General features: G+C 41.9%; 2 protein-coding genes across 5 annotated transcripts in view; one reads left to right on the top strand and one right to left on the bottom strand.

The window, feature by feature from the left end:
* ABCG2 (ATP binding cassette subfamily G member 2 (Junior blood group)) overlaps positions 1-12,230 on the top strand; it is a 140,417-nt gene that overhangs the window by 63,427 nt on the left and 64,760 nt on the right. Inside the window, exon 1 of one of the 4 annotated variants that reach the window (XM_036339346.1) lies at positions 9,552-9,572. The exons of the other annotated variants lie outside the window; for them this stretch is intronic. The gene's annotated coding sequence lies outside the window, so the exon portion shown is untranslated. Of the gene's footprint in view, positions 1-9,551; positions 9,573-12,230 lie in introns of those variants that run through there. 4 annotated transcript variants of the gene reach the window in all.
* LOC118671315 (cytochrome c oxidase subunit 6C-like) lies at positions 8,875-9,252 on the bottom strand. Its single transcript, XM_036339379.1, has one exon. It carries the CDS (start codon positions 9,235-9,237, stop codon positions 9,010-9,012), a length of 228 nt encoding a protein of 75 aa, XP_036195272.1. The 5' UTR covers positions 9,238-9,252; the 3' UTR covers positions 8,875-9,009.

Genomic DNA, 12,230 nt, shown 5'->3' with positions numbered 1-12,230 from the left:
ACATCCTGCATATCAGATATTTACATTACGATTCATAACAGTAGCAAAATTACAGTTATGAAGTAGCAACGAAAATAATTTTATGGTTGGGTGTCACCACAACATGAGGAACTATATTAAAGGGTTGCGGGATGAGGAAGGTTGAGAACCACTGTTCGCGGTGCAAGAGTCAGGAGGTTGAAAAGACCATATACTGTGAAAGCTTAGCTTACGTTACGCAGTGGAGGTCCAGCATGACAGAATTTAGGGTCTAAATCAATACTAAACTATGATTTTCATTCTCTTCTTCCATGAATGAATTTATCATGTGGTGGCAGAGTGGGCAGGAGAGTGAGGAGGGAAAGGAGAAAGGAACCTCCTTGGGACCGCATGTCTCTATTCTTTCACAGGTGCCAGCCATGAGGATTGTTCATGTTTACTGATTTCTAGAGCATTGAGCCCGATTCCTCCTCTCTGTGGAGTGGGCACTGCATCTAGGTTTCTCGGACACCATGGCCTATGTGTTTTGTTTAGTTAGTGTGTTTGTTTGATAGGGGAAATGATTAGTTCTGCATAAAACAAGCACCTTTTCCAGCTCTCTGAGACTGGAGGAGTGGTATAAGAGCCCTTGGGCCAGGTATGGCCTCCAACCTGTATAGAATCAGATGCTTCTCATGCTTTCCTGATGCGTTCTATGGGATTGTGGTCTTTTCTGTTAGTGGCAGCCAACTGCTCCCAGGAGGCTAGGACATGACAGGAAGTGGCGAAAAGTTTTGCATGTGGGTGGGGAAGAAAGAACAGGGACCTGGGATTGGTTGGGTGGTGGTGAGGTAGGGGCTGTGTGGAGTTGATAGAACTTTCTTCATGCAGCAGCACATACTGTCATGCCTGCTTCCTTGTTGCTTTGTTGTATTGGTTAAGAAACCCTGACCAGGAAAATAAGGAGAGGTAGGTAGTCACAAAGCTTTTATCCTTTGCTACATGCCTAGATAGAAGTGACTGACTTTTTTGAAAGCTGACAAGGATTTTGTGGAACATAACAGTCAAGAAAATGTTGTGCTAAGTGGTAGGTAACGAATAATTTGTAATATGTATAGATTGAATGAATTTCAAATGCATACTGGGTGAGTGGACATTTATCTTTCTTATAGTTTAAAGCTAGTAGATTAATAACTTGGTACACTAAAAGTGTCATATGCTCAAGGTTTCATAATGATTTTATGGTTCAGTAGTATGCATTCCAGCAATCTATGAGTTATCTTTATGTGCATTGTTGTGTTCATAAAAACCGTACCAAATAATTTTTTAATTTTTCAGTTGTAGTTAACATACACTATTATATTAGTTTCAGAGGTATAACATAGTGATTAGACATTTATCACCTACCAAATGATCACCCCAATAAGAAGTCTCAGAGGTCATCAGAGTTTCTTGCTTACTCGTATTTCTAGTTTAGGCATTATGAGAAAGCTCATCCCTTTTATTCAATGTAGCATTTTTTTTTTTCTTATCACTAGGTTCTACTAAGGAGCATTTCTGTCATGGGAAAAAGGTAGCTCTCATTTGTTTTATTCTTGACTCATGTTCGATAGCACCACTACCATTCAAAGTAGTAATTATATTCCAAAAAAGCTGATGAGAAGCTTGATTTTTATTTTTCCTCATTTTTAGAACTAAGTAACTAGAACCTGATATCCTCTGTGGGAAAAGAAGATACAACAAAACCTGACTATGAAAATCCAAAAAGGTCAGATTTTACTACCTTATGGAAAATCATTCTGTTATGCTTTGTGTCCATACCTACAATTTCAGCTTTTCCTCACCAATGCTAAAGATCTATGGAAAAAATGGACCATTCCAGTAGTTGTGTGGATATCCTATAGTCTTCAGGGAAATTCATTATCTACTTGGAGATTTCTTTTTTTTTTTTTTCTTTTTAGAAAATGTATATTTTTATTGCTTTCAGAGATGAAGGGAGAGGGAAAGAGAGAGATAGAAACACCCTATATAATAAAAGGGTAATATGCAAATCGAAAGACCAGTTGCTATGACCCACACTGACCATCAGGGGCAGATGCAGGAGCTGGCCCCAGGTGGTCAGTTGTTGGGGTCCAGCCCCAGCAGGTCCAGGGGTTCCCAAAGGTGTGGATAGAGTTGGCATTCAGTTGGTCATCATAGCTAGGTTCTCTAGTCAGGTTCTCCAGCCAGGTTCTGTCCAGGTTCTCTTGCCATGTTCTCTCACTAGGTTCTCCAGCCAAGTTCTGTCGAGATTTCTTAAGTTAATAATTTATTTGGAAATAATTTCAAACTTGTGCAAACATACCCTTTTACCCACTTGTTAACATTTCACTTCATGTGCTAGTATGTTGTCTCTTGTGACAACCAATTGTCATTAGCATTTTTCTGAACCATCTGAGAGCTGTCCACATGGCACTCTATTATCCCTAACTCCGCCAGAGTCCTTTTTTTACAACTAGGAACCTCTCCTGTGTAACCAGTCAGTCATTGTCTGGGAGCAGCCCAGAGGATGCACAGCATCATAATAGCTGCAGTGATGGGTCCTAAGGGGCTGTTGGCCACCATGGTCTTCACATAGTTGATTGACCATCACATCATGTCTCCTTAATCTCATGCAACCTGATATTTTCCTGTCTCTCTCCAGGTGATGTTGGTCATGGTGGTGTCTGCCAGCCTTTACCATAATGTCACTGTTTCCCCCTATGTCATTAATAAATATTATAAGCAGAGTTACCATGACATTATTCTAAAGCCTTATTTCACCACCTAAGCCCTCATTGATGTCTCCTGCCTGAATCAGCAGTAACTGTCACGATGGTAGCTACCAAGAGGTGATTTTCTGTTTTCATCCATCTCCTTCATTCTGCTTTCATCCATCTCTTCCATATGGACTAGTTTGCATTCTACTGAAAGGACAAACTCCAGTCATCATCTCTTTATTCATTTATGTATATCATATAGACTCATGGGTTCATATTATACTTAGTACCATTCAACAGTAATGCGTTATCATCATGATTAATCTTGATACGCCTATTGTTCTTCATTTGGTCAGTGGGAGATCTTTAAAAGTAGGTCTGTTCTGTTTTTTGTTTTTTAAACTCATTCTCTCATATTTTGAGTATTTCGTTGGAACAGCAGAAGTTCCAGACTCACTGTCTACTTGCCTGTCTCAGACCTGGCATAAGCTGATCTTCCTTTTTGTGGAGTTTTATATTTACTAACTGAGATCTGGATATTTGGAGTGTTCATTGGTATTGGGATGGCATAGCTCCTAGGCCTTCTCAGCAGACAGACCTAGGGAACATATGTACATATACATGTATACACACATCTAAACCTTTTTATATCTGTTTGTATATATAGAGCAAAACCGATGACCTCCAATTCTGATCTAATACCCCAGGATTATTTCCACATTTCCATGTTTGTAAAGCATCTTCTCAAAAAGTAAAAAACCTGGTTCTAGTTATTTAAATATATTTACTGGTTTGCTCAACCTATTTTCTTATTTCTTAATAACAGCAATCATGCCACCCATCATCCAGCTGTCTCTGCTCTTCCTCCCATCTTCCTTTGCAGCCTGTGATATCGGGTGCTGGCTGTTGCTACTTCTCTACCCAGCACTTCCATCACCTTCACACAAAGAGGGAGGTAAAGTCTAATAGAAATGACTGATGCATTATGTGAACATGATATAAGTAGGAGTGTAACTAATTTTTCTTTCCAGTCAGGCTATACCTATTTTCCACAAGTCTTTTTCTACCTCTTAACATTTTTTTTAATTGAAAACATTTGTTTTTCCTGTAAGTAATCTATACTAATAAAAAGGTAATATGCAAATTAACCTTTGGAGGTATATTTCTAGAACTCATAAATGATGAAAATCTCGGGGTTCTTGCTCTACGTGCTTCACTTTGCTTTAATTTGGCTTTAAAAATTATTTTCAGTCAAATTAGTATTTATTTCTAATTGGTGTAGCAGCCAACTTGTTTTCCTAAAGCCTTTCTTAGGACACTCTATCTCCCATCCCTCCCCGCTCTCTTCCTTTCTCCCTTTCTTCTGCCAGGGTTTCTTACAGACTGTCATGTGCTGGGCTCCTTTGGATTTTAACATCTGTGGGCAAGAGACAAAAGTAGCTCCCTATGTGGGTTATGCAGGATCAGGAAGGAGGAATGAGATGAGTAAGGGAATGATTTACAGTTGATGAGTAGACAGGAAGATTGGTTGGAAGACATCAATGCTTTGGGTGAAGATGAGCTTTTCAGGTTTTCATGGCTCTATCTCAGTCCCCCTGTGCTATTCTTTACTTAGAGGTCATGAAGATGGGGTATTCTGCTGGCTGCTACTTCACATGATGCTTTCAGTCTCCTATGTAAAGTGTATTTTGGAAGAATAAGTCTGAGCTGCTCCCATGTATACTTATTTTCATGTTATGAGTGATTGGGCCCATTTTGTTGGGGCTCTGTTCATGTGATTCTCTCTTTCCACTAAGGTGCTTTCCTGTCTTTACCTACAGGCCGCCATTGCTTGAGTCCCTTGCCTGGATTTCTAGGCAAAATAAGTTGAAGGCAGTTGTTCTCTTCCTTAGAATAAATTTATCAAATTGATTGAAACAATAGATTAAAAATATTTTACCTGTTATGAAATTGTAAACACAACAGAAATTTAGAGAGAATAGTCTGATTTCTATAGTTATGACATGGTTGTAGTATAATATGCTGGTGTGATTGCTAGAAACTTGATTTCCCTGTTGTTAACATCTTCAGCTTTTTATTTCTGAAATATTTTAAGGAAAGTTATTAATAATTTATTGCTCCCTAAATATTCATTATGCATCTTTTTTAAAAGGCCATTTGCCTACATTACTATTATCAACTAACACAATTAAGAATATCTTTTAAAATATATATATTTTTTTTCTTTTCTCTTTTAATTTATTTTATTTTTTTAATTAAATCTTTATTGTTCAGATTATTGCATTTGTTCCTCTTTTTTCCCCCCCATAACTCCCCTCCTCCCAGTTCCCGCCCCACCCTCCGCCCTTACTCCCCACCCACTGTCCTCATCCATAGGTGCACGATTTTTGTCCAGTCTCTTCCCGCATCTCCCACACCCCTTTCCCCCCCAAGAATAGCCAGTCCATTCCCTTTCTATGTCCCTGATTCTATTATAATCACCAGTTCATTCTGTTCATCAGATTATTTATTCACTTGATTCTTAGATTCACTTGTTGATAGATGCATATTTGTTGTTCATAATTTGTATCTTTACCTTTTTCTTCCTCTTCCTCTTCTTAAAGGATACCTTTCAGCATTTCATATAATCCTGGTTTGGTGGTGATGAACTCCTTTAGCTTTTCCTTATCTGTGAAGCTCTTTATCTGACCTTCAATTCTGAATGATAGCTTTGCTGGATAAAGTAATCTTGGTTGTAGGTTCTTGGTATTCATCACTTTGAATATTTCTTGCCACTCCCTTCTGGCCTGCAAAGTTTCTGTTGAGAAATCAGCTGACAGTCGTATGGGTATTCCCTTGTAGGTAACTGAGTTTCTTTCTCTTGCTGTTTTTAAGATTCTCTCTTTATCTTTTGCTCTTGGCATTTTAATTATGATGTGTCTTGGTGTGGTCCTCTTTGGATTCCTTTTGTTTGGGGTTCTCCGTGCTTCTTGGACCTGTAAGTCCATTTCTTTCACCAGGAGGGGGAAGTTTTCTGTCATTATTTCTTCAAATAGGTTTTCAATATCTTGGTCTCTCTCATCTTCTGGCACCCCTATAATTCTGATGTTGGTACGCTTGAAGCAGTCCCAGAGGCTCCTTACACTATCCTTGCATTTTTGGATTCTTTTTTCATTTTGCTTTTCCAGTTGGGTGTTTTTTGCTTCCTCGCATTTCAAATCATTGACTTGATCCTTGCGCTCCTCTGGTCTGCTGTCGGGAGTCTGTATAATATTCGTTATTTCAGTCCGTGTATGCTTAATTTCTAGTTGGTTCCCCAATATAACATCAAGGGTCTCATTAGTTTTCTTGTAGATCTCATTAAGTTTATCGGCGGCTTCTAAACAGTTCTTGAGAGACCTTAAAAGTGTGGTTCTGAACTCTATATCTTCCATTGACAATTTTGTCCTGTTTCTTTGTCTCCGCATTTTGTTATGCTTCCTTGGTGCACCCCCTAGTGGTCTTTGTGCGCAGTCTTATAGTTAAACCTTGATTGTTGTAGCTAATACCATGGAGGGTTTGACCTCCAGGCCAAGTGGCTATGAGGATCAGCTGTGTCTGCAGTGAGAGAACTTCTGTCCTCTAGGGAGGTGCTAATCTAGCCTTTGCCTGAGGCTATCCGGCAAATGCCTCTGTGCAGGGCTTGGGCAGGGCGGGTCGCACAGGATCAATAGGGTGGGCCGGAGAGAGCAGTTATGGCGGCTCTCAGTCCTGTCCCCAGGGGCTCTGCCTCTCTGAGTCCCAGCACCCGCTGCAAACCTCGGAGAGAAAGCTGCACTCGCTCTGACCGAAGCCAGACAGTCCCGCTTCTCCCGTTTGAGTCTGGGTCCCTAAAGACTCGCCTGTATCTGGAGCTCAGAGTCTGCGACTCCCTCCCGATTGAAAACAACAACCGCGCCCTCCGCCGCCAGCCCGCTCCGCGCACTCCGCACCTCAGAATTTGACTTCAGCACTGCGCCTCCTCTGAGTATCCGTATGCGTTTCTCTTTCCTCCTAATTGTAGGACTTCCACTCAGCCAGCGTTCCTGTGGTTCTGGGTGATGTCTGTTCCGTTTTTTAGTTTCACTTTTGAAGTAGTTGTTCAGGGCAGCAAACTCCGGCGTTAACCTATGCCACCATCTTGGTTCTCTAAAATATATATTTTTATTGATTTAAGAGAGGAAGGGAGGGGAGAGAGAGAAACATTCCTAATAGTTCATTACTGTTTGGCAGTACCCTGAAGTTCTGGCAATGGGTAGGAACTTAGATTTCTGAGAGAGGATGGGAGATGGAGAGAGGCATAGAAACAATGATGAGAAAGAGCCATTGATCTGCTGCCTCCTGCACACCCCTGCAACGGCATTGAGCTCGCAACCTGGGCATGTGCCCTGAATGGGAATCGAACAGTGACCTCCTGGTTCATAGGTTCACACTCAACCACTGACCCACACCAGCCGGGCTTTTTCCTAATAGTTTAATAAATATATTGACCTCATAGCCAGTTATCTTGTCAGTTGAACATTTTTGCAAAGGCCTAATACTGCCCTTCCCCCCAAATCATTTGTCTTCTTGACTACACAAAAAGTCAAGGTAAGAATTCAGGTGTGCTATACTAGTAACGTCTTCTTGAGAATGCTGGACTTGTTCTCTGTATTGGATTTACAGCAGCCTAATAGACGATGATTTACACCTGAATTTAGCAGATGGAGTGGGTATTCACATTCTGGCAGACACCAGGTGAACCCTGGAACTCTCCCAAACAGTCCTGCTATGCCTTAATTGGCTTTGCTTGAATAAGCACTGAAAAGAGCCAGAACATACTTTTAGGTGGTGAATATTTCAGGGGTCAAGAGTTACGATAAGTAAAGCTATCTGGGAGACCCAGGTTGATTTGGAGCAGGTTTTGTGCCAGGAGACAGAGAATTGTTGAGATCTTGTGTGACTGAATATATAAAAGGAAAGAGTAAAGTAGTGAAGGCAGAAGAGAGAAAGAAGAGAGGGAGAAGTCATTATATTCCATCTCTCCCAGCCTCATCTCCCTCACCCCCTGAAAGTGAGTCTTTATTTCCTAAGACCATCATGCTTGTGTACCTAGGTTCCCTTCTTCTGTAGGTCACCACTGTGAGCCCTATAATAACCCTGCCGACTTCTTCCTGGATGTCATTAATGGAGACTCCTCTGCTGTGGTATTAAACAGAGAGATCGAAGATAGTGAAGGAATGTGCATCTGTCTAGAGTCACATATTATCATCCATTTGAATTGACTGAAGTTGAGCAGTGTGGTATGTTATTAACATGTGACTTTGTGAATTTATATTACTGATGCTGCTATCTGATACTAGTTGCCATAGTTAGTTCAGGCTGCTGTAACAAGACTACCATAGGCCAGGTGGTTTAAACAACAGACATTTATTTCTCATGGTTCTAGAGATCGGGAAGTCCAAGATCAAGGCACCAGCAATTTGGTGTTTGTTGAGGTCCCTCTTCCTTGTTCATAGGTGGACCACCATCTTCTCATTGCCTCTTCACAGAGAGAAGCGGGAGGGACCTCTTGGAGCCTCTTTTATAAGGACACTAATCCCATTCATGTGGGCTCCACCTTCATGACCTAAGCACTCCTCAAAAGCCCCACCTTCAAACACCATCACATTGGGGATTGGGTTTCAGTATATGAATGGGGGAGGGAGGCAGGCATAAGTATTTCATCTATAGCATCACTCAACACATATTTTTTTTGTCTGTGAGTGCCGTATTTTTAATATATAAGAGCACATTTATGTGATAGTGTCAGTTCTGAGTGTTTTTTCATTTTAAAAATGCTCATTTTTATATAGTATCTTCAAATAAGAAACTTCGTAATTTATGCATTTGCACACAGTGGAAAGAAAGGCAGAGGTTTTTCTATTAAGAATTACAACTGCCTATGGTAAGAAGTTTATTTGAAAAGAATCAGGGTACACATATTATAGCTAGGAAATGGTGGGTGAGTTTGCTGTATCTACCAGTGTATGGATACTGCAAGTCAGGCCATTAACTTATTTTTCTAATGTGTAAAGCAGTGACAGGTCTAATAATTGTTTATAGTCAAACTTAGAATTAAGGTGTTAGGGAAGAATTTAAGAAGCGGATTCCAGAAAAATGGGCTAAATCAGTTATTTTGTTAATGTTTCCCTCTGTCCACTTTTTTTTTTTCATTGTTTATTTATCAAGAGAAACTATTCCTTAGCTCAAATATTCATGTTTCATAGTTCAGGAACACAGGTCAGTGACAAACTTCCTTGGAATTCAACCCAAAGAAATTCTTTACATTCCAAGATCACTTTGTACTCTGAAAGATACCAGCCTTCCTCATCTTCTCAAAATCTTTCATGGAATCATAATTTCTGTAGAAATCTGCATATGCCTTCTTTCTTGGTTCAGCTACACCAAACTTACAGGAAGCTGCAACCCCCAGGGATACAATTATGGCTCCAACAATATGAAATCTCAGAGGCTTAGCCAGAAGGCCGCACATCTGAGGTTCTGGCAAAGTACCGGAAGACATGGCAGTTATATTCTCCCCAACACCAACGTCCGTCCTTCCAGAGGGAGAACTGGAAGACCCCTCTGTCCACTTTTATTCCAAGCCAAGGAGACTGAAGAGCCTTCCAAGAGAGATAAGCCACTCATAGAAAAACTAGCTGAGTGTTAAGTCAACTCCACCTTCTTCAGCAAAACAAAAGTTGAGTTAGATCAACTCTTGGGGATCAGAAACAGAAGAAGAAGAGCACAGCCTTCAAGGAGATCACCTATGCCACCTCCTTCTGTCATCAACTCAGATAGGTTTCCAAGCGCTCCTTCAAACACTTACTGGGTAATCCCCAGGCCTCCATAGCTCAGGTAACCTAGACAGATTCTTCTAATTATGCTGTGAAATGCTCATGTGGGGGCATTAGATTCTGATACGATTTACTATAGATTATACTTATCCTCTGCACACACTTCCACCTCACTTCATTTGGGATATGGAAACAGACAGTGGCACAAATTAAACACAATTAAGTTTTCACTTAGAGAAAAAAATTTTAAAGTAGTTTTCTGGACTACCTAATTCAATTTCTTTTGCTGACTTAGACAATCTATAATAGATCATCTTTGTATAGATCCCCCCCCACCCCCCCCCCCACCCCCCCGCCACCCCTGCCGCAAATGGTGAAGTAAAGGAATTGTTTGGCCACATTTGTGGTTTCCTGGTAGCTGCACACATTCATTTCCTGATTTATCCAACAAGTTTTTATCGATCATGTGCAGCATTTGGGAGCTTATACACAGTAGTGAGCAAAATGGGTAAAAATAAAATCCCTGCGCTCCTGGAGCATACTTTCTTTTGAGGAGAGACAGCTGTTAAACTCATACAGAAATAAAATATATAGCGTGGCAGAGGGAAGAGTGGGCCATGGAGGAAGTCTAAGCAGGTAAGTGGAGAAAGGAAGAGAAGGAAAGGAGAAGGGGAAGGAGAGAGAGGGGAGAGAGCTTGGTTTGTATTTTAAATCAGGTGATCAGGGAAGCCTTCATTGAGTGTGGGAGGGGCCGCCGGTGTCTGAGAGGAGAGCCTGTGTGCAAACGCTGCTCCTTGTCATTGACCTGCATTTAGGGATTCTAGTCTAGGAGAACACTAGCCCCCGGAATCAGTTTTCCAAGAACACAAAGGTAGTAAGCAAACTTGACTTCCGTTAAATAAAGCTATTCACTGTCAGACTAATTTTATCTTCAAATTTGTATGCATATATGCATAACCCATGGACACAGACAATGGAGTGGTGAGGACCTGGGCAGGGAAAGGATGGGAACAGGCTGGAAGAAGTTAATTGGGGGGAAAAGGAGGACCTATGCAATACTTTCAACAAGAAAGATTTTATTTTTAAAAAAAGATGAAATAATGTTGCCCTAGCCAGTTTGGCTCAGTGTCGGCCTGCAGACTAAAGGGTCCCGGGTTTGATTCCAGCCAAGGGCACGTACCCTTGGTCTGGCATGGGCAGGAGATAACCAATAGATATGTTTCTCTCAAATTGATGTTCCTCGCTGTCTTTTCCTCTCTCTTCCACTCTCTCTAAAAAATCAATGAAAAAATATCTTTGGGTGAGGACTAACAACAACAAAAAAAGATGAAATAATGTTCTTTTCATTTTTGGGCTGACGCTGTTGATAGTGGTTGATCATTGCTCCTGTATGGTTTTCCTGTTATTCTCAAGCTCACTGTCATAAAACACTCTAGTATTTCCTTTTCATTGGTCCATCATTTCTAAGGGTATTAGTCAGTTATTTTTGAGGTTGTTAATTTTATTATTGATCATTGAATTTCTGCTGACTGCATAGTTGGCTCTGATGAACCTGACTTCTTCCCACATGCACCATAATTTCCTACTTCAGTACTGTTGCCCTCTGATTATTAATACAAAGGGCCTCGATCCCTCTTTGAGAAGTACTGCTAATGGCTCCAGACATTTTTGTTATTTGGCACTTTTGTCAGAAATGAGCACTTTTGTGTACTATCAACCAAGGGTAAATTTCTATTCTTTTAGAGGAGATTTGATGTCTTTTGGAAACAGGTCAACGTTGGCCAACAGAGACACTATAATGGAGCTGTCATTTCAGGGCGAAAGCAGCCACAATAGCATGGCTGTGCTCCAATTAAACTATTCATGGACACTGAAATTAGAATTTCATGTGCATTTCAAATAATCAGTATTTTCGGCCCTTGGGGCCCGGTCGGGGGGGCCGGGGCCTGCGTGGGCCAGCCGCTGGGCCCCATGGGGGGGGCATTGGCTCCCCAGCCCACGGCGGGAGCCCGGCGTGGGCTGCCACCCGCCCGCTGCCCCCCGGACCGGGCCCAGTGCAGCAGCGGCGGCAGCGGAGTGGGGCGCGTGCCCTAGCTCGGGGAGGCCGCCATGCGGCGGTGCACCGGCCCCATGGCCGGGCCTGCTCGGAGCGGATGCTGCTCCTCCAGAGCTGGGCCGCTCCACCGGCCGCACCCCGTTTGCTGGGCCTGTGCTGCCCAGACGCGCTAGAGTCCCAGTCTGCCCGCAGGCCAGCTGCGGGGGCTGTGCGGGAGGGCCATCCTGCCTTGTGGTGAGTTCGAGCGGCAGCAGCAGGAACCGGACAAGGACTGCGCCCTCCATCTTGCCTTGGGGCCTCCATCTTGGGACAGAGCCACGTGCGCCCTCCATCTTGCCTTGGGTCCTCCATTTTGGGAAAATCATATACATTTTTCTTGTTTTCTTTTTTTTCAATCATTAAAATAATGGTAAAGAAATCATTCTTATCTCATGGACTGAAGAAATAGGTGAAGGGCCCTGTTTGGCCTGTGGGCCATAGCTTTCTGACCACTGGTTTTGGAATTTTAAACTTGCTTGTATGTCAGTTGCTTCTCTAAATGTTGGAATGTGTAGCTATAAAAATGTTTTATGGCCTCCTGCTGATAAATCTTGTATCTACAGTCTTAGAGCTGTACTTAGGTTTCAACTAGTCATTTACATGAGTCAGACTTTGCCTCTGATA

Source organism: Myotis myotis, unplaced genomic scaffold (assembly GCF_014108235.1).
Source record: "Myotis myotis isolate mMyoMyo1 unplaced genomic scaffold, mMyoMyo1.p scaffold_m19_p_1, whole genome shotgun sequence".
Lineage (NCBI taxonomy): Eukaryota > Metazoa > Chordata > Mammalia > Chiroptera > Vespertilionidae > Myotis > Myotis myotis.
This window is presented reverse-complemented; position numbering and strand designations above follow the sequence as displayed.

What these genes read in the sequence shown, in the direction of transcription:
- LOC118671315 (XM_036339379.1), bottom strand. Translation starts at nt 9,237, where the DNA reads ATGTCTTCCGGTACTTTGCCAGAACCTCAGATGTGCGGCCTTCTGGCT.